The following is a 22,820-nucleotide window of genomic DNA, read 5'->3' on the forward strand; positions in this document are numbered from 1 at the left end:
ACTGTTTACCGGTATGTCCTTTCAGAATCATCACTGGCTGATAGAAATAAAAGTTTATCGATTTCTTCCATTTCAAATAACGAGGAGCAGCATATTTTCCCGAAATAAAGGGGAGAAAAAATCTAATCAAATTTTCTAAAATTATTTAATTCATAATTAATTATTCTATCTGAAGATCTGGATTTCTTTTACAAACTGTTTTCTATAGCGCCATATAATATTTTACCATAAGGAAATGACCCATTTATCGTCTTACTGTAGATAATCAACCCAATTAATTTACTAAATTTGTATGTTAGCCTAAAGATCAGCTTAATTTAACAAAACAATCATTTCAGAGACATGGCGAGTTACAGGCTAGTGTTTTCTTTTTCCTCTTTTGTGCATTATGAAGGCTTTATAAAACTGTACAGCGTTTTTAGCTTTTTAAACAGTATTCTCCGTCCTACACTAATAACTACGCACACATTTCCTATCATGTATGTCTATGAAAGACGATTGAACCAATCAGAGTAGGTGTGGGGCTGGGCTGCACGTGCAACCCCGCCCCAGGTGCAGCCCCGCTTCGATCTGCAGGCTGCAGCCGGGTGCTTCTCGTGCCACTGTCTGTGTTTGACCTGCGGCTGTCAACAGATGGCCCTGTGGTGCTTTGGAAGATGTCAAGAATTAACGGAATTATTTATAAAAAATAAAATATGCTTTTAGAATACATTACAAACTACTCTGTAGTTTGTTATATTTGCGGTGCGTTCTTTATTATTTTAAATAAAAACCCAACGATCCAGTGACGCAAATGTTTTTTGCGATTCTCATGACGTCATAATCAAGCGACTTGTCATGCTTTGCTCATTTTGACATTCCGAATGAAAATGATAGATATAAAGTTTTTGGGGTAAAAGATGTTTCAATACATATTCAACGCGGAAAATATTTGACATACGACTTGCTAATCATACGTTTTGAACCGCAAACGAAGGTAAAGGTTTTTTTTTGTTGTTGTTTCTTTCAGTTAAATTTGCTGTAACACTGGCCAGGTTAAAGGTGTTTTTTATGTTTTTGATTTTTTTTTCATCACTATTGATTAGTGGTCTATAGGTGTTTTGATAGTTTTAAATTCATATCTTCGAACAATATTATCCATATTTTTCTGTTTTATTATAATACTAATAGTCTTAGGTTTTTTGCACAACATAAAAATGTGAAATGTAACATAAATTACATATCATTTGTGTGTCAAGAGCAAGAAAGAGGTAAAGTGTATAATGTAAAGTGTATAATGCATAACAGGTTATTTTGTATATCCAATAAAATAATAAAGGATACAAAAAAAACTCATCTTAAATCATAAACATCCAATAAGCAATGAACCAAATGTGCATGTAAAAATCATTATGCCATGCTGTGTATATGCCATGGTTACAACAATTGCTTTAGTTTGAGGTGTGCAAAAACAAAAGCGTGATATTTTCGAAAAACTTAAAAAACAGGATACGTGGCTTAGAATAGCTTAATTGCTAATGTCTGCAAAACTGGAAAATATTTTGCTGTTGTGTGCAGACATTGGTGAGACCTTAATGTTTTTTGTTTTGTTTGTTTTTTCAGAGGTTTACTCATAATGATGTGGCTGAAGTTTACCAGGTTGACAGCCAATGTGAATCTACAGATATCTCACTATGGCAACCTAACAACACTGAGACCTTCCATCAGAAGTGTCTATCAGGGCTCCTCGCACCTGGACACCAGGACTCACCGCATCCGGCCTCTCTGCTGCAGTTCACCCCTCTTAGCTGGCCATGCCTCCATCACACTGACCATGGGGCTTCAGCCCAGAAGAACTATAACCACAGACCGACCGAGCTGGTATGAGAGTGTTGCAGACTCTACCCCCGTATACCTCACGGAGCAGCTCCTTGTGTCCACTCAACAGATGACAGGTCTGCCGTGGTGGGCCAGCATCATGTGCACAACGCTGGCCCTGCGTACAGCCATCACTCTCCCCCTGGGAATCTATCAGTCCATCATCATTGCAAAGGTCTTGCTAGAAGTTGTTGTAATTATTGTACGTGTATGGATCTTAAGTTGTGTAAATTGTTAGCTTTGCTGTTACTTGTTACTATACATACCCATTCAAAAGTTTGTAGTCAGTAAGCATCATTATTTTCTTTTTTGTTTTTATTTTTCATTTTCCATTATCCCTACGATTGACATCTCTTCAGTGTTATTTAAGTTTTTGTATATTAATCAGTTATAATAAGTTACTAAGCATTTAAAGCATCTCTGCATCACATTAATGTGTTTCTAATTTATGAATATTTAAAAATTTTCAGAAATGGTCTGGTTGGGCCAGGAATGGAGTTTGTCTTTTGAACAGCTCATTGATGTCTAAACAATTTTTTACATGATTTGTCAAGGATGCAACATGTAGTGTAGGTTTCTGACTTGGTTAAATGTGAATTGTCAAGTAAACAGCCCATTCTCATGTGAATTTGTTTATTTATCTGTACTCTATACAGTATGTACAGCACATCTTGTAGGTCAGCAAATATAACCGAGTAAACACTGGAGATTATGTGCCATATTAAGAGTCTCTCTTTCACCCACTCTTCCCAGCTGTGGGATGTTTCTCTTGCCAAGAAGTAGGACTGAAAAAGAATGTGCCTCCCTTCTCAGTGTGAGAATATAATCTGTAGTGCGTCAGACCGTCTCCTTAAACCAATTTTTTAAAATCTAAACACAAGCAGAGGTGTGGCCAAATCAACTGTCCTTTTTCAGTGGAGTTTCCACTGAAAATATGCATGTGGTTGTCTGGAGAATTTTGTAATTTGTTAAACTGAGTCAAAACTGTGGCTGGAAAAGAGTAACCCTTGTGCCCTTTTGCCCCGGTTAGGTTGAAGCTCTGCAGAAGGAGATCGCTGTGTTGGCCCGCCAGTTACGCTTTGAGATCTCTGTAAAAGCCAAAGAGAAGGGCTGGTCAGAGAAAACATGCAGGTAGGAAAGAATCGTTTTCATGTCATCTGCAATGTCTTGGGTCTCACACCAAAGGTCTCTGAAAATAAGGAATTTAATTAATCTGCAAAAAAATTGTTTATAATAATAATAATAATATAGTAGATAATATGAAAAATATTAGTAGATTAGTAGTAGTTTAGATATTTTTACTGAACAAGATTAACATTACAATGTACACTTTTTCATCTACACTAAAACTAAAATGAAAGATTCATTACGTCAGCCACTTTATTGCAATAATTGCATCCACACAGATTTCATTTCAAGAAGAACCTGAAACGAATTGTGTCTGAGCTTTATGTTCGAGATAATTGCCACCCATTCAAGGCCAGTTTGCTGATCTGGGTCCAGCTGCCCATGTGGGTTTGTCTCTCACTGGCCTTGCGTAATCTCAGCCTGGGAATGGGACATGTTCCCCTTTGTGAGTTGCATTCATCAGTCAATTGTTCCACATATGTTGTATTGTTGTTTGTATTTAGCAATGCCACTCTAAAATCACCTGCTAGGAGGGTGTTAATGAACTACCATATGTATTTCTCTACATTCATCAGCATCAGATGCAGGTTTGGCAACAGGTGGCGCTCTGTGGTTCCCTGACCTCACTCTCCCAGACTCTACCTGGATCATGCCAGTTTCTCTTGGCCTCATCAATTTACTCATCACAGAGGTGAGGCAGTTCTCCAGATCCACAACATCATATTAATGTCATTTAAAATCAATCTAACATTGAGTTTGATTTCTCCTATCACTTGAAACTTGACTAAGAAAGCAATACACTCTTTATAGTCAAAACCATGAATATACAGAGGGGTTGAAATGTCTGAGACCTTTTCAATTTCTAATTAATTAAGTGCAAATTATATTCTCAGTAAATGTTATGATTAATTTAATAATTCATAGTATTTATTTGTTTGATTTTGTTTGGTTGTTAAGTGACAATATTATAAAAATCCATAATAATATAAAATAAATTACTTTTACACATTTGGAAGACACCGCATTCAGTCACCATTCCTTGGAAATTGAACCCATGACCTTGGCTTTGCAAGTTCCTACTGTTTGAGCAGCATTTCTATTATTATTATTATTATTATTATTATTAATATACAATTATTCACCTGTAATCTATTGTTTATTTTTGTTTTAAAAATACAATATGAAAATATTACTTGTTCAATCTTGACAGGTTTTATGAGGTCTTCATAATTCACCAGTTGATGTTTTTTTTTTAATTCTCCAATCTGTTTTTCCAGATATTCGCCCTCAGACAGCTAGAGCCTTCAAAGTTCCAGAAGTACGTGACTAACTTTATCAGAGGAATATCTCTGGTGATGATTCCTATAGCCGCCACAGTCCCGTCAGTAAGTGTCCCGGCCCTCAGCAACTCCATTCAAACATTATCTGCTGTCTGTGTACAGTAACCTTATGATAAGTGAGGGTCTGGACAGGTTTTAACTTGTATCACTCACGTTTTCAAGTGCTTTTCAAAAGACCGCAGTGGTACATGACGTTTTCTGTACCTACACAGATATGCCCCTTATTGCACACAGCTCTGATACTTTTGATCTTGTGACAAAACGGGGCATACCAAGGGTTGTGTTTTTGAATTAGTTACAGAGGGCTGAGACGTTTTGACGTTTGTTAGCTTTTCTGTGGTATCTTCATCAGATGTACAAATCGATGTCTTGTGCTTATCTAGCCATCCTTGACATATTTGTGTTGTCTCCATTCCTTCTTCCGTAGGAGCAGTAGATAAGATGAGAATGCTACACAAAAACAGCACTCTGAATTAAAAAATTCAATATTACTGTTCATAATCATTCAGATTGATATTAGACATTTAAATGACTCCTGGTGATTTTTATTCTGTCTTTTCCCTTCATTCGTAGTCCATGGCTCTGTACTGGCTCAGCTCAAGTTGTGTTGGCCTGGCACATAACCTGCTCCTGAGATCCCCTCGCTTCCGGGGCGTCTGTCGGATCCCTCCAACACGTTCAGACTCTGAAACCCCATACAAGGACATTGCAGCTGCATTTGTAGCCAAATACATTAAATAAATGGATGTGGACATGGCAAATTAAAGCATTAGCTACTGAAAATGTGAACAGAACATATGGATGCCTGTGAATATAGTGGGGTATACATCCAACAATGACACTGTAACCAGAGGAATATGGCAGAACAAATGCTAGTTTATTATATATGTATTTAGTATATATGTTTATTAAAATCTGCTTTTGGAAAGAAAATCTGAGAAGTAAAATGTTAGGATAATGTTAAAATTAAAGTTAATAGTGAAAAAGGGAACAGGTCTCCATTTTTTGCTTAGGCCAATATTATTTGTTCACACTTTGGCTTACGATTCTGGCCTGGTAGAAACAAATGACAACGTTTTTAGAGGAAATAAAAAGTATAATGGTTATTATAAAATTGTATGTATTTGAAAGAATTCAACAAAAACAGAGCAATGCCAAAAACGAAGAATATGTTTACTTGTGCTATGGATCTGCTGGGCGGGGTCTATCTCCATCCTAAAGCAGAAACGAGTAGCAGACTCTGAACCAGACTGAAACCTTTCACACCTCGCTATGATCTGCTGGCTGTTATTAACTCTGTTCGCTGTGGTGTCAGCGGACCGGCTGCCCCGCAGCTGCGGCACCTGCGACCCGAGCAAGTGCGCGCCTCTTCCGGCCGAGGGCTGCTCCTCCGAGACGCTGCTGGACGCGTGCGGCTGCTGCAAGCTCTGCGCGTCTGGGGTGGGAGAGCCGTGCGGGGGAGCCAAGCGCTGCGCGTCCGGACTCGAGTGCGTCAAGAGCGACAAAGACAAGAAAAGTCAATCAGGGACCTGGGTCTGCGAATGCAAGAGCAACTATCCCGTGTGCGGCACTGACGGCGTGAACTATAAAAGCGGCTGTGAGCTGAAAGAAGCAAGTGTGAAAGCAGTGAAGGAGAAAAAACCCGAGATTAAGATTCAGAACAAGGGCGAATGCGCTCAAGGTGAGATGCCTAAACACGTAAGACCCTCTCTGCATTTAGCAGTCAACACTTTAATAACTCTAATGAGTAAGATGTTTAGATTTAATAATGATGATTAACCCGTTTAATCCCAACATTTTCCCAGACTTGAAAATATTCAAATGATATGTCATTAGTAACCATTTAAAGTAATCAATATTTATTATTATTTATTATTATTATTATTTTAATTGTGTGAAAAAAAATTGTGTTTTAGGTTCGGTCAAAATTGTGACCGGTGGGGTAATGTGTGTACTGAAATAACATTATTTGTCATAAAAATGGTTTGATATCTTAGCCAGCTAGTTTAAACAGTTTGATCACATTCTAAGGTTACTACTATGCATAAAAAATTATTTTAAATATAACATACATTTTTTTTATATTAATGCTTAGAGTATTACAACATCATTATTGTAAAAATTTTTGTAACAAGCTTTTTTAATTTAGTGCAATATTTTTTCATTGCAAAATTGTATTGACATTTTCACTAGCAACTGCAATTAGATTTATATTGTATATCTAAGTTCACTGTTATCCCACCGGTCACTACTGTGACCATCAACATTTTTACTCATTCTATGCACACTCAACAAAACGAAATGTATGTGAATGCATATATTAATACTAGACACCCTAAAGTGTGTACCAAAATCATTGTCATATATTTATGTTAAGACACTTTTTACTTGCCTTTAGTTTTGGAGCATTTGTCTATAAGAGGTTTATGGTTTGTACAACTGATATCTGAAAGACGTCTGTAGATAGCTGATGCTTTCCAGATCAAAAAATCTTTAACAGACATTGTGCAGACTTAAGTGAGTTATCTGGGAAACATGTTTTGTCACCTTTATCTTTACTAAAGTAACTTAAGTATATGTGGGTTTCAACAATATAGGGGTGAATTCAGGTAAACTGGAACACTTTTGCCACTGAGATAGAGACAAATGTCCCTGCTAACCTGAATTACCAAGTTGTGTAACATTCTTGTAGAATTTGCAGTCATATTTTAATAAAAAAACATGTGATTAGATTTATATTGATTCGTTTCAGTTATTTATATTGATTAGTAAACAATAGTCGATTACAATGTGCAATAAAAAACAAGACACACTGCCAAACTATTTTGTGAATAATAATAATAATAATCTCTAAGGTCATTTTTTTAAATACAGTCGATACATGATACACAAGATTGCACTTGTTGTGTTCATCGAAAAATTAGAGACCGTGGATCCACAGTGAACAGACATGAAAGTCCCAGTGATAGATACATAGATAAATATTAGGAAATAAATAAAGACCTCTGAATGCGGTGAATCAGAGTAGCCTATTACAGAGAGCCGCATTCCTAAAATCATAAATTTGATCTACCATAACATTTCTCATGTCGAACTTAAGTGGGAAAATTTAAAAACAGTCATCATTTACTCATCCTCTTACGGAAGTCTTACTAGAGCCGTCTACACGGGCTCGGTCATGTCAGCCACATGAATGCTGGCCAAATCCCAAGAGATCTGCTATATGGCAAATTGCCACTGGCTCCACGCTGGCAGAAAGGCCTGTAATTTGCTACAAAGATCTATGCAAAAAAGACCTGCATGCAAGTAAAATCAATCCAGAAAACCTGAAAAAAGGCGTGCCATTCAATCAGGCATCGAAGTTAGCAGGAGGAGGAGAGAGCATCAGTGGGAAGAGAAAAGACAACGGAGAGAGCAGAGCAGACGGATCATCTTCACAGACCGGCATGATCTTTACTTGCAGCAGTTTTATGAAGCTAGTCACCATTCACCTTATTTTAATAGAAAACTGCTACACTGAATGAATAATAATGTGTTTAATAAAAGAAAAAGTCATGCAGACACTGAACACTAGAAGCAATGAAACCGCTGTTGTCTGTATTACAATCTGCCCATCAGTGCAGTGTGCAAACTTTGTCCCAGAATTCCTCACTCGACCAGGTACGAGGAAACCCACTTGCTGATAACTTCAGCACGACATGCTTATTATATTATAACGTGCAACTAGAATGCATCATCTAAATCATTTCGTTTCTTTTGTGTCCCGTGCAGCACCAGTTATTGTGACCGCTCCGGGAGAGATCTGGAACGTGACCGGCTCACGGGTCTTCCTAAGTTGTGAAGCCACCGGGATACCCACACCTGTGCTCACCTGGAGAAAGGTAAAGAACAGATTTCGGTTTCTCTATCAGTATTGCTTTTGCAAGTAGTTCACATCTGAGCTGATACGTTTTCATGTATCAGATCCTAAAGCACAGACGCAAAACCCCATATGGAAAAGAGGCAAGAATGTAATTGTGCATACAGTACAGCTCCAGCTATGTCAAAAGATATCCACTAACAGCGCAGAAACAATAGCACCACAAACAAGGGAGGGATCAGAGCAGGAAGCACTTTATCAAGCATGTCATCAGCTATCACATTTTTCCATTTTAGAACTAAAGGAGATACGCTTTCTCCTTAGAGATAGAATCAAAGAATTCCGGATCATGGGAGACACGAATGACTAGTGGTGATTTTGCATGAGAAAAACCAAAACATCCTTAGTAACATTTCTCAGGAAATATGAATCTTTAAAACTATGTTTGTGCTCGAACTCATTTTTGTGTCTGTATATTAGTTTAGTATTTTCTTATGCAGTTTCTGCTGATCAGGTTAGGCATGCGTCATAAATGGTGGAAACTATGTCCTGGATGCAGAATTTCACCCTTGCCTCAGACTGAGGTTCCCTGCGGGATATATTTATTACAGTGATGCAGACCCAGAGTCACTCAATAACTACTTATAGAATTTTATGAGATTACAGAAGGAGATTAAAAAGTTTAATGTCTGGAAGACAGGTTGCAAAATTTGAAATTTGCTAAAGGTTTAATTTCTTTTACTTAGAAGTTAATATTACCATTACATTAATCAATAATAACAGCGACAACAGCTCATGAACTCAAAGGACTTCAGATGGTTGTTGTTTATCCAGCTACACACAGAAATGCAATACATTATTAACTGGTTGAAGATCTGTTTTGTCTTGTTCCACATGAGGTTATAAAGTTTTGAGAAAAACTCAAAAACTATCTTAGATAATCTGTGCGAATGAAGAGTCTTGTGAAACTAACCACACCTTACCAACTTCACCACAGAACAAACAAGCTTGAATGTGCTGCAAAATCATGTGCTAGAGATTTCTATGTTGAAATTTGTTTTGACTGAACCCATGCAGTGTAAAAGTAAAAGATCTTTATGAGTGTTGTGGTTCTCATAGGTATCTATTAACAAAGAAAATACCGTTCCACTTCCTGGAGACAAAGAGAACCTGGCCGTCCAGACCCGCGGAGGTCCGGAAAAGCACGAGGCTACTGGCTGGGTGCTTGTAAGTGTGTTTTAACTAAATGTTAACTTTCATTTGTTTATCTTTCAGCGCATAACTTAAGTTATGAGTGTTATTTATTGTGCAACAAAACCGTTACAGCATTTTTTGTTGGCAGCGCTGCTCTGAAGGCACTCTTGGCTCATCTCAGGTTACATTTGTTTGGAGTTCTCTGAACTTATCAAAACATTGAAAACAGATTGAGTGAAAACGACAGTTGTTTGCCATCTGATGCAGATATCTCCACTTACCAAGGATGAGGACGGCTCCTACGAGTGTCACGCCAGCAACATCCAGGGCGAAGCGTCGGCTGTGGGCACTATTCATGTGGTGGATTCCATCAATGACATTCCACACAAGAAGGGTGAGAGAGTGTACAATGTACAATAAATCAGTCCATTTGCACCTACTTCATGCTTCAGGATACATAAAAGACCTGCATTATTAGAGAATGTAGAACATGTCACATCATGCCAAGCTGTTTTTTTTTTTTTTTTGGCTGGCCACAGTCATCTGCCAGTTCCCTTGTGAGCAAGATTTCTGCAGTGACAAGTTTCTGTTGTTTCATGTGGACAGCCCAGTGAGGAACATATCCTGGTTTCGGTCCATCAACATTTGGCTTCACTAAGGCATACTTGAAATTTCCAGCTTGGATGAGATTTCTGAAAAAGCATGCTTGCTAATCATCGTTTACTCACCATCATGTTCCAAACCCATATGACTTTCTTTTTTCTATGTATAGCAGAATGTCAAAGCTGCTGTTTTTCACACATTGGAATCACTGTGACGACAGTGTTTCCAAAATGACAAAAAAAAAAGCATAAAAAAAGTACCATATGACTATATGGATTTGATTGCTTTACCAATGTCACATCTGACATTTTTAATCTGAATGGATAAGCAAATAACATTTAAAGATTTAAAGTGTACAATGATTTAAGTCCAGTGTTACTGTTAACGAAAATGAAATAAAAAATAAATGTAATAAAACTACAATAATAAAAAATATATATAATATATATAGCCTATAATAAAAAATATATAAAATAAAATAAGCAAAAATTAGAAATGTTTCATTGAGAACTAACTGAAATGAAACAAGGTGGAGATGTAATAAGATGCAAAAAAATAGCTTTAAAAAATTATGTTCTTTTAGGGACAGAAAAGGCTAAATAGAAGCAATTAAAAAAATTATTTGGGAACTAACTGAAGTAAAACGAAAAAAGTTTAAGTAAAGAAATTACAAACAAAAAATAAATTAAAAAAAAAGTTATTTTAGCAACCTAAAAAATAAATATTAAATAATAATAAAATGTATAAAAGCACAAAAATTACTAAACCTAAAATGAAAACTAAATATATAAAAAAGAGATATTTAAAATATGAATAAATACTATATAAATACAAAATTACCAAATATCTTCTTTTGCACTCAACAACTTATTATACTTGTGAGTAAATGATGACAATACATGAATTATTGGGTGAACTATCCCTTTGAATCTCAATTAGTTCCTCAAATATTACTTGGAATATAGCACACAATTTATATTTACTACTTTCATGATTATTTTGGAGCAGAATTTTAGTTTTTAGGTGTTATCTAATGTCAAATACCTTTGTTTGACTGTATGACACAATATTCTTTATTGTGCAGCAAACTAGAAAACGAAGACTTCATTGTCATTGGAGCCTCTTGTCTGTTTGTATGCAGGGAAGGATGCTGAGCTGTAAGAGGACATGGCCTCTGACTGAGATGCTGAAACACTACACCTGTGCACTGATGACAAGCGTCTAGCACAATCAATCACTGCTCTCTCACACCGCCTGAACCACAAACAGCAACTCGCACATAGGCACTTTATTCTATAGAAGCTGTTCAGAGACACAGATAGACACTTTAGCTCACTCTACAGTTAGTCTGCCCACATAACTTCAATACTGTAAATCGCCAACTGGGATGACCATCAGATTGATTTTTTTTTTGCACGCACTTATACACAAGAACACATTCAGGTATGCACATTATATCGTTCACTCTTGCATGCATGGGAAGGTACTTAAATATCTCATCTTCACTTTTATGTATGTTTCGCTTCCCTTTATTTTTCAAGATGTTTTTGACTATACAAATTGTACTCATTCCTTCAGTTTTTTTTTGTTTTTTTTTTGTTTTATGTCTATGGTTATTTTGTGCTATTTGTGCACAATCTGTGTTTTTAGACTTTTAGCTGTTCCTCCAAGGTTCAGTCAAAACAAAAAACTTAAGACTACTTAATCTAAATCAGGGTTTCTCACGTTTTACTATAATGGGCCAAAAACTATACTTAATTGAGCATCATGGGCCGTAAGTAAATGTTGCATTGTATCCAACTAGATTTTTATTAAAATAATAAGAAAAAAATACATTAAAATAAAAATATAAATTACTAAAAAAGATATACATCAATGGTATTTTGTATTTTTAATTTTACCTATTCAAGACCAACTTTGGCCTGCAGGCCCTGGTTTGAACATCTCTGAGCTAAATAAAGATAATGTCATGTGAAAGCCAACATAAAATACTTTTTTAGTTAATGCCATGACATTTTTGTTAAACAAGTCACAAATACTGTAGTTCAGAGGAGGTTTTAGTTACAGTTTCTGGGTGATAAGAATTGATACTTTACATTGGTTCCTAAATTACCATAGAATTAAGTGTTGTCCTATAAAAGTCTGAGCATCTAATACATCTGTTTATATGTTTTGGTATTCGTATAACATTATTAAATAAAGATGCAATTGAAGAGGCACACAGTGTGTTGTTTGTACAGAAAAAAGCAGTCATGTCTTCATGATCACAACTTTCTTTTTTTAAAAAAAGCTTTATTTTATTCTTAGTTGCACAGCCAAAACGTCTATTTCAGAACAATAACATGAAAAACAATAAAAAATGTAGAAGTTCACAAGCCCAGCAGTTACCACAGGAAGTGCTGTTGGGATCCATTTCAAATAATTTCCCCTATGATTTTTTTTTTCCATTATTCTGTATATCCCGTTTTCCATCATTCATCTTTAGCTGGTCATCATCCGTGGGGCAATGCTCATAGACATCAGCTCCTGGAATAACAGCTTACAGGCGTATGGCATCCTCACCAGAGAGATCTGACAGAGCAGAGGATGGAAAGAGCCCATGTTAACATCTTAAATAATCCATATATATGCTCAGGTAATAGCTCAGTGCTTGCTCCTTGTGTGAACTGAAACAACAAGCATCCTTTATAGCATCCATGCACTGGGTGAATTGATCATAATAAGATCAAAAAGAGCGTGTGAAATTTCATGTCATGTTGACATTAATTAACCACCTGACTGGCCCAGTCAGACAGGATATCAGCGCTTGCTCACCTGTGTCTTGTTGCGGCAGCCCCTGCACTCATAAGTGTGCGTGCGGGTGTTTGCGATGGCCATGAGGCCACATAGATTGCAGACGTGAACCTGGTATGGGTCAGACGCCTCGAAAAGTCTCTCTTTTAGGAACTGAGCAGCACCATGAGCGATCTGACAGTCACGTTCCATCTCTCCGAAACGCAGCCCACCATCACTGAAGAAAAACAAACAACAGTATTAAGATCTCATAGGCGATTTTATATATCATGCAAGAAAAAAAAAGTATATAAAATTTAAAGTATAATCATGCTGTCCCACCGTGATCGACCCTCCATGGGCTGTCTGTTGAGGATCTGGACCGGTCCACGGGCTCTGGAGTGGATCTTATCATCCACCATGTGCTTCAGACGCTGGTAGTATGTGGGTCCGATGAAGATCTGAGAGGTGAGCTTGCGGCCGGTGAAGCCATTATACAGAACCTGCCAAAAAAAAAAAAAAAAAAAAAATTGACATCCACTGAATTTTTGTCCAACAGAAATCAATGGGAACCAAAACTGTTTGGTTATCAACATTCTTCAACATATATTTTTTTATGTTCCACAGCAGAAATAAACTAATAGGTAGTAGGTAAACAAATCTGGAACAACTTCAGGATGCATAAATGATAACAATTCTCATTTTCGGGTAGAAGCTCTTTACCTCATTGCCTCTCAGATGGTAACCATATTCTGACAACAGGTTGGAGACCTTTTGTACATTCACAGCATCGTTGAATGGCGTGGCATCACCAATCTCCCCTTTGTTAGCAGACACCTGAATGGACAGTGAATTAAAAAAAAAAAAGCAATCAGAACTGCTTATGAATAAACTGCTTTTTATTCAGTGTAACGCAGCAGAATGAATTCTGGACCAGTATCGTTCAATTCTGTAAAATATCCTTCCTTACAAAGTACCAAATATGTCAACATGATTAAACTGGAGAATCTTTGTGGTGCACGCGTGAAGACATGTTTCTAGAATAAACATCTGTCGCTAATGTAGACAACAAGTTAAAAGACGAGACCTATTTGCAGAATTAGGAGAAGAGAACCAAAGTACCTTCCCCTGCAGGCACTCGATCAAATGGCCGACTGTCATTCTGGAGGGGATGGCGTGAGGGTTGATGATGATATCTGGAGTGATTCCTTCACATGTGAACGGCATGTCCTAATGAGAGAAATTCACAGCTCAGGTCAGACGCGCACCTCATCTGCATGTGGGTTTTCGAGTGACCGTTTACAAGGCCTTCAGCTCTGAGTCTCTGCTGTCAGGAATTGTTTAAGAGCCACATCCTGTGAACAGACCTTCAACTACAAGCTGGTATAAACAAAGCTGCCATACACATTTAGTCACACTGACATTAAAAATGAGAACCACAACATTACAGCCTCCATTCATACACTTCCATTCAGTAAAAGTTAAATATTAATAGGTAAAAACTATAAAAAATAATACTTTTATTCAACAAAGATGCTTTACTTGATTAAAAGATGAGTTTATTTAAAAATAAATGCTGTTCTTTTGAACTTTATTCATCAAAGAAGCCTGCAACTGAAATATTGGGTTCCACAAAAATATTAATTAATATACATTTTTCAATGCTGATAAGAAATGTTTTTTTTAAGCAGCTAATCAGCATATTAGAACCATTTCTGAAGGATCATGTGCCACTGATGAAAAATCTGCTTTGTCATCACAGAAATAATTGACAAAATAATTTACAAAAACAGCCATTTTAAACTGTAATATATTGTAATAAATAAAAAAAAATTGTAATATACACAATTCTGTTTTGAAATAAATTTCCCCCGAATAAATGCAGCCTTGGTGAGCATAAGAGACTTCTTTCAAAAACAGAATAATCGTATCGGCCTTAAAACTTCTCTATGATAGTTCAAACTTACCTCTTGTCTGTACTGGATACCGCAGGTACCCTTCTGACCGTGACGACTGGCAAACTTGTCACCGATTTGTGGTATACGAACTGAACGGACCTGCACAAAGTTTGTAAAATGCAGAATTTACATTTATGCATTTTGGACCAACAGTGTTTAAAGAATGGCAAAATAAACCTCAGAGTCAAATCAATGCACACCCTAATTTTGCAGAATTTGTAGCCCTCTTGGTTTAGTGTGACCATGACTTGGTCAACAATTCCGGTTTCGCTGGTGCGCAGGAATGTGCTGCAGTCTCTCTTAGTGTAGCGACGGTTGGTGCTCTCCAGCTCATCGTCATTCTCAGGAAGCGTTACGGTTTTGCCAATGATAACGTCCTCACCAGACACACGCACACCAGGAGCAATCAAACCATCATCATCCAACTTGTCATAGATGGCATGTCGCATACCTTTAGAGAATAAAAGACAAGAAATGATAATGCACCTTTTGCAGAATGCCTCACCGTGTTCTAGCTAACCGTGATGTGATAAAACATCAAGCAATGCATCACTTCTTCATGTTTATCTTAAGGTTTACAGCGAATGTCAACAACAATATTCAAACTAATAACTCAATGGTCCACACATGTAGACAAATATTTAACAAATATTATTGGACTAGATTTTTTTGCTTCATGCAGTTGTAAGGACAGAAAAATGATAAGATGCTGCAAACATGCTGCTTGAGGCTAGTAAGGATGAAAAGAGGAGTAAAAAAACTAGAATTGCACCTTGACAGGTCTCTCGGGTGGGTTTCTCAAAGATCTCTTCCTGGTCAAAGCCTTTCTTGGATTCCTGTTCCTTGTATGAGCGATAGAACACAGACCTGAGATGACACACATTTGAATCAAAACAGGAACTTAGTGCAAAAAAGGATCATTTTAAAGTAATGTTTCAAATTCCAATCCAATACCTGAAGAATCCACGATCCACAGCAGAGCGGTTCATGATGACAGAATCTTCCTGGTTGTATCCAGTATATGATGCAATAGCAACAATGGAATTGATTCCTTTAAAAAAAAATATATATTTTTTTTATGTTTATTACAAATTCTTCTCATTTAGTTTTGAATTATGTATAAATCATTTACACTCTATAGTTAAAAAGTTTGAGTTTGGTGAGAAATAATTTTATGTGCCCAAGGCTGTATTTATTTGATCAAAAATACAATAAAAAAGTAATATTACAAAATATAAAAATTTTAAATAACTGTTTTCAATTTTGCTACATTTTAAAGAGATTTATGGTAATATGGCAAAACTGAATTTTCAGCAGCCATTACTCTTTAGTGTAAAAATGAACCTTCAGAAATCATTTTAATATGATGATGTATTGTTCAAGAAACATTTAATGAATCCTTGCTGAATTAAAGTATTAATAAGTTTTTTTTTTTTTTTTTATCTCACTGAGCCCAAACCTTTGAACGACAGAGTAGAAACAGTTGCAGCACTACTGTTCAACGTAAGAAATAGATTACCTGCCGGCAGCTCTCTAAAGCGCAGGTACTCCATAGAACGGGTTGTGACTAGGGGTTTCTGGGGGTAGTAGAGCACATGTGCCAGGGTATCCATACGCACATGGAAGTTGGTGATGTAAACTCCCATGGCTTGCTTCCCCATAGCAGACTGGTACGTGTTTCTGGGAGACTGTAGACAAGAGAGTGTGTCATTTAGATGCAATATTATGCAAGTTCTTCAGCTATAAACGGTAATACTCAAGAATTCTCAAATTGGATTTGCAGATGTTAAAATTCTCTAAATGCTAAAGTGGTCATGAAATGATAAATCAAAAATCCCTTGATCTTTTGCATCGCCTTCCTTCTGATCCTAACATTAGGAAAGAGTGGATGAACTTTATTTTTAATGAAGTTCCAGATAGCATCAGTAAGAACCTGGCCTTCGTTCACTTAATTTCACAGAAGATTAATTTACAAAAGGCACAATTCAATGCAGGATTTAAAGAAAGACTATTTTATGCATCTATATTGTATCCGACAGTAATATCGCTCCACACAAGTGTGAGTAACTTTTTACTATGTGGTCACTATTGCTTTGTCTGGTATTACAGATCGTTGCTTTGTACTGAGTATTTATGCGTTTTTAAAATAATTATCAAAAAGGCAGTTCATAACCCTTTTAATAAATCCACAATATCACACAGGTATCATAGAGGTATTATGTGGGGCGGTACCTGGTTGTGATCAGGGAAGGGAATAATAGATGCACAGACACCCAAAATCATGGACGGGTGGATCTCACAATGTGTGTAGGTGGAGCAATAAGCCACGCCCTTCTCCTGAAGGTCATCAGGGGTCATGGCCAACATCACAGTCTCCTCCTCTAGTGTGTCAATATATTCCACCACACCACTGGCTACCAGGTCCTGCCAACTACACAAGAGACAGATACTCTGTTATTGAGGAACAGTCAGATTCTGAAACCAGGTATTCTTTACAAATGTACGTACCTGTAGTTGTTGTACTCTCTCTCCTTGAGCTGGTCAATATGTCGTCTCTTCAGAAGAAGTTTCTGCTTTTCTACAATAAGCAGCGGACGGCAGATCCTGCCAGCATCTGTGTAGATCCTGATCTCCCTCTCACGAATATCTCTGATCATAGACACCTGGACCACGATGAAGACAATATCACAGTTAGGTGCTGTAGACTGAATGAAACGGTAAACTGGAGTGGCGCTCAAGTGTTGTCACACCTCAGACACAATGATGTCCATCTGTCTCCTCAGTTTGCGCAGTGTGTTCATCAGCTGCTCGGGATCTTTATGAATACCCACCCAGCAACCGTTCACAAAAATCTTAGTTGCACTGAAGGGAGAAACACAATTATATTGTATGATTCAGTAAAAACTCAATAAAATAACTGACTATGACAACAACAATAGAACTATGAAAACAAAAAGCTTGTGAAACTCATTGATTTCCGCAGAATGCTGCTGCCCCCTATAGAACAGGATGACACTCACTCTGCAATGGCAGCAGGTGAGATTTCCTCCAGGTTCTCCATGCTCCACTCTTCCAAGAACTCCAGGATGGGGGACGGCTGAGATCCCACAGAGATGTAGGCCATGAGCGCTAGATTCTTCACCAAACCTACAGCATGGCCCTGCAAAAAAAATAAAAATAAAAAATTTCACTCCATTGAAACCTTGGGGTTAGGGTTGAAAGTCACATGCATACTAGTTTTAAAAGGTACTACCTCTGGGGTCTCAGCAGGGCACACCATACCCCACAATGTGTTATGAAGCTGCCTGGGTTTGGCTAGCTTGCCATCTCGTCCTATAGGTGAGTTTACACGCCGCAGGTGGGAAAGAGTGGAAGCGAAGGTCAACCTGTTCAACACCTTTGTACATAAAAAGGCAATGAAGTTAGCAAAAAATGGTATAGCAATGGAAGAAATGTTTGTAAACAGAAAAGAAAGCATATTTGAGCTCACCTGAGATACTCCAGCTCTGGCCTGGTGGGCTTTCTTCACATCCCCCCAGTTTCCTGTGGCCAGAGAGTACTTAAGTCCATCAGAAATTATGCGAGTCTTAATGGCCAGCTCCAGATTAAAGTCCTTCCCCCGGTCAATAAACTTCTGTGCGTAGATCCTGATCTCCTTCAGCAGGTTCTTGAACATTCTGAGAAAAAAACATCAACAAAGATTTCAACTCTGGCGGCAATTTTGATCTCGAAAATTCCGCAAGCATTATTTAATGTATCTAAAATATTTACTGAAAGGTTTTTTAATTTTACCCTCTGAAAAGGAAAGCAAGCAGGGGTCCAGCGAGATCAAGTCTCTTGTTGCCGTAGTGATCTCTGTCATCCAACTCTCGTCTGCCCAGAGCGGCCAACAGCAGTCTGTGAACCATATAACTAAAAAGAGAAAGCAATCAGTATTTATTTATATCACACAAATATTATCAATAATATATTTATATGCTATTTTACCCTAGAAAATATGCTTTCTTGGTTTCGCAGAAATCTGATACACCAACATGTGGCAGCACCTCCTTCTGCAAAACCTCTTTAGCGTATTTGATTCTTCTCTCTTTGGTGACACCAGGTTTGGCCCCTCTGGAGCCAATGAAGTTCAGAGCCACATTCTGTTCCTGAATTACAAAGGCCTCGTCCAAAGATGGCTTCACCTGGGCAGGGGGTGGGGTGGAGTATGGCGTTATTGGTTTTAGTTATTGAGCTCAATTACAAATTTATTGGTACTTCCGAAATAAAACTAAACAAAAGGGGACATACCATTTCCATCATCTCGGGATCATCAAAGTCATAGATGATGTGTTCCAGGATGTCTCTATCTGACACAAATCCCAAAGCACGGAATACAATGATGATGGGTACTTCCTGCCGGATATACGGCAGAGTGGACACAATCCTCTGGCCGATGGCACTTTTCTTTACTCCCTGGAAACAGAAGAAATATTTGCGTAAGAAGTACTCAAAGGGTTAATGAATTCAAAAAACAAATTACTTTGCTCAATCTGCAAGCAGAATACTTGCTAACGGTCTACAGATACTGACCTGCCCTCCACGGGCCATCATGCTGACCCAGATGGTACTGGTGGGTCTGGAGGAGTTCTCCAGACATGACCTGCACTCTCCTGTGTAAGCGTACTTGGAGTCTTTCTTGGCAAACACATAAACTGTGTTAGTGGCCATCTTCTCTTGAGCAATCAGGACCTGGAGATGACAGAACACATTTAACCTAAATTGTTTCAGATTTTGAAACAAATTATGCAAAACAACAACAAATGATATGATTTCGCTAACAAAATATTTATTTGATTATGTTTGCGATTCTGTGTTTTGAAACAAAACTGACCTTCTCTGAACCATTGATGATGAAGTAGCCTCCAGGGTCCAGTGGGCACTCGTTCAACTCACAAAGATCACGATCTGTCAGGCCGCTCAGGAGACAGTACGTGGAACGGAGCATGATGGGAATTTTGCCGATGAACGTTTTCTGATGCTGTGTCTGCTGTTGTTCTTCCCCATCCTTTATGATGGTCTTTGTTATGTCCACATACAGAGGAGCAGAATACCTGCAAATCACAACATGCATTCAGATACAACATGTAATAAAAGCTCTGCTCACACATTGCTCTGTTCACACAAATCCATGCAATTAAGTAACCTTTAATATACCTCTTTAACCTTAGAAAGACTATGCAAATTTATAACGTCTCTTAATTACCAACATGATAAAAACTTTGCTAAAAAGTCAGCCGTCTGTTGGCCTGTGAAATCTACTGAATACTGATTTTAATAATAAACATAAAAATAACTTTTATTAATAATATTTAAAGATTAACACATTCTAGACTCAATTAACTTAAGTTTACTTTATTATACAATGTTAACAGATACTTTATTATACATAATGTTAAAAGGGGAGTATCAAAAAACAAATATGACACATCAGGCTTTTGAGTAATGTTTATTTGTACATCTTTACATTATATGTTTTAGCCCCCACAATGAAATAGCACAGAGCTTTGATCATAAAACTAAGCACTTAAAGGATTAGTTCACCCAAAAATGAAAATTATTTCATTTATAACTCACCCTCATGTCGTTCCAAACCCGTGAGACCTCCATTTATCTTCGGAACACAGTTTAAGATATTTTAGATTTAGTCTGAGAGCTCTCAGTCCCTCCATTGAAGCTGTGTGTACGGTCTACTGTCCATGTCCAGAAAGGTAAGAAAAACATTATCAAAGTAGTCCATGTGACATCAGAGGGTCAGTTAGAATTTGGAAGAGAAGAGAAGACCCGAAAGAGAAGACAATGCTTAATAAATTCATAGTTTTTGCTATTTTTGGACCAAAATATATTTTCGATGCTTCTACAAATTCGAACTGACCCTCTGATGTCACATGGACTACTTTGATGATGTTTTTCTTACCTTTCTGGACATGGACTTTATACCGTACACACAGCTTCAATGGAGGGACCGAGAGCTCTCGGACTAAATCTAAAATATCTTAAACTGTGTTTCAAAGATGAACAGAGGTATCACGGGTTTGGAACGAAATGAGGGTGGGTCATTAATGACATAATTTACATTTTTGGGTGAACTAACCCTTTAAATTAGTCCTGTTCAAATTATCATTAATGCACAAGATTTTTTTTTTTTCAGTTTAAAGCGTTTAAAAATGCTTAATGCACTTATTGCAGGGGCGGAGCTATTGCAATTGCTGCTTCTGCCTCTTTTTTCTTGACAAGAATTGCATTTATTTAGACGCAGAATTTTTCAGACACACACTCCAACTTCGCCTCAGAGCCAGGTGCTGGTCAAACAAGCACGGACGAGGGAGCTCCAGTAGAACAACAGTAAACTTCAGTCAGATGAGATGTTGTTAGGCCATATGTCAGTAAATATTAATTTTCCTGTTCTGTCAGCCATACAAATGTGGTGATTTGTGCTGTAGCCTATATCAATTCGTATTAAAGCGCAAAAGAAACAAGCATGCAATGCCTAGTTATGTCGTCAGTTAAGTCATTAAGTTAACAAAAAGGTTATTAAAGCGGACTTAAAACTTTGCATGCAAGTAATTATTTGGGTCAGATTTAAGAACATGTCTCTGAAATGCAGTGGTTTTCAAAACTGTCCTGGAGCAGCTCAGCACTGTCTCTCTCATTTAACACATCCAATTCAACTCTTCAACTCATTAGTAGAGACTTTAAGGCCTGAAGTGGGTCAGAAGAGTTGTAAGAAAATACTATGTGTATCAGTATCAGATCTGCATCATGTTCAGAAAAAACAGCTCTTAAAGCAGACAACATAACCTAATAACCAGCTGATGTGATGGCTGTTAATCAAAAAAAAAAGGAAATCAATAACTTCAGTAAGGATTCATCTACATTTCATTTAGAATTTAATGATAACGTTAATCAATTTCTGTAAATTTCCTGCCTTCCAACATTGACAGGCGTCACTCACGTGAGATTTCGGAGTCTGGCTTCGTTCGGCATCATAGGCGAGGGAGCTCCATCTCTTTCCCAGTGAGTGGGTTTGGATAGGTAGATTTGCTCAAACTTCAGGAGGTACCGAGGCTGTAGAATAAAAAAAAATGAGAAAGTCAACTTATTTTAGAAAGGACCATAAACACATATGACAGAAAGAGACTGAATCCAGCCACTCACCGGTTCCTCCACCTCTCCAGATGTGTGCTGGGCCTCAGCTTGCAGATCAATGGGTGGAGCATCCTCCACAATCCTCTGCACAGACATCTGGATGAACTCATCAAATGAGTCCAGCTGCTGTCGCACCAAACCCTTTTCATCAAAGTATGAGCTGGAAAGAGAAGTATGTCAAGAAACAGGCAAAGCAGTGTCAATAAAGTTCAAGATTCTTCTTCAAGATTATATATAGCAACTTTAATTAAAGTTGCACAAATGCAATGACGATTTGTTTACAGCAAAATTACCTGATAACAATCCAACAGGCCTCCTGCCACAAATCGGGGGTGATTTCATCATCATCTTCATCATACTGGATATCTACAATAATTACAGTAATTTAAATTACACAAAGAGTGTAAAAGTAGCTGACAAATCATGCTTACAAATTAATTGCCTCATTCTTTCTCTCTATCAGCCTTAAAGGAAACCACACATTAAATACATTTACTATATATAAAACCAAGACATATAATTTGCAAAATGTTGTTGGGTTTGATTAACTTGTCCATTTGCGACAAAGCTAGCTTTAGCCAGTTAGCCCGTTAGGTTGTGTTGTCGCTTGAAACTACAATCAAATACACTTTTCACTGTAATAAAACGATAAAGAAACACAAATTACGCTTAAGTTTCTCCACACATACCTTCGTCTTGATCATACATGATATATCATATATGCTGGTGAATAACTTTATTTCTGATTAAATTAAAAAGAGGTTATCTGCGCGCCCCTATCTTCAACGCTTTACATCTGAGCGGCTAGAGAAGAACAACACAAACGGCTACGGAATAATACGTCACTTCCGGCGCAAATGATAGTATATTTATGCACATGTATTTGCGCATTAATGATTTAGTAAATCATAATTTAGATGT

General features: G+C 37.4%; 3 protein-coding genes across 3 annotated transcripts; 2 read left to right on the forward strand and 1 right to left on the reverse strand.

The window, feature by feature from the left end:
- The first annotated feature begins 801 nt into the window (after positions 1–801).
- LOC128027616 (cytochrome c oxidase assembly protein COX18, mitochondrial) lies at positions 802–5,091 on the forward strand. Its single transcript, XM_052615380.1, has 7 exons — positions 802–976; positions 1,603–2,032; positions 2,888–2,988; positions 3,264–3,430; positions 3,561–3,676; positions 4,263–4,370; positions 4,899–5,091. The coding sequence occupies exons 2-7, from the start codon at positions 1,616–1,618 to the stop codon at positions 5,064–5,066; spliced, it is 1,077 nt and encodes a 358-aa protein (XP_052471340.1). The 5' UTR covers positions 802–976; positions 1,603–1,615; the 3' UTR covers positions 5,067–5,091.
- Positions 5,092–5,510: 419 nt separating this feature from the next.
- On the forward strand, positions 5,511–12,200 carry LOC128027617 (insulin-like growth factor-binding protein 7). The gene is made up of 5 exons (XM_052615381.1): positions 5,511–6,006; positions 8,097–8,206; positions 9,304–9,411; positions 9,646–9,772; positions 11,123–12,200. Exons 1-5 carry the CDS (start codon positions 5,598–5,600, stop codon positions 11,140–11,142), a joined length of 774 nt encoding a protein of 257 aa, XP_052471341.1. The 5' UTR covers positions 5,511–5,597; the 3' UTR covers positions 11,143–12,200.
- A 52-nt stretch (positions 12,201–12,252) lies between these two features.
- Positions 12,253–22,725, reverse strand: LOC128027615 (DNA-directed RNA polymerase II subunit RPB2). Its single transcript, XM_052615378.1, has 25 exons — positions 22,589–22,725; positions 22,193–22,265; positions 21,909–22,059; positions 21,706–21,818; positions 19,585–19,804; positions 19,284–19,442; positions 19,002–19,166; positions 18,699–18,895; positions 18,504–18,623; positions 18,202–18,388; positions 17,965–18,108; positions 17,732–17,871; positions 17,462–17,573; positions 17,220–17,374; positions 16,944–17,142; positions 16,231–16,399; positions 15,666–15,762; positions 15,484–15,578; positions 14,912–15,162; positions 14,721–14,810; positions 13,876–13,983; positions 13,477–13,590; positions 13,096–13,256; positions 12,796–12,991; positions 12,253–12,552 (listed from the first exon to the last, which is right to left on the reverse strand). Exons 1-25 carry the CDS (start codon positions 22,605–22,607, stop codon positions 12,463–12,465), a joined length of 3,525 nt encoding a protein of 1,174 aa, XP_052471338.1. The 5' UTR covers positions 22,608–22,725; the 3' UTR covers positions 12,253–12,462.
- Between the last annotated feature and the right edge of the window lie 95 nt (positions 22,726–22,820).

Source organism: Carassius gibelio, chromosome A14 (assembly GCF_023724105.1).
Source record: "Carassius gibelio isolate Cgi1373 ecotype wild population from Czech Republic chromosome A14, carGib1.2-hapl.c, whole genome shotgun sequence".
Taxonomy (NCBI): domain Eukaryota; kingdom Metazoa; phylum Chordata; class Actinopteri; order Cypriniformes; family Cyprinidae; genus Carassius; species Carassius gibelio.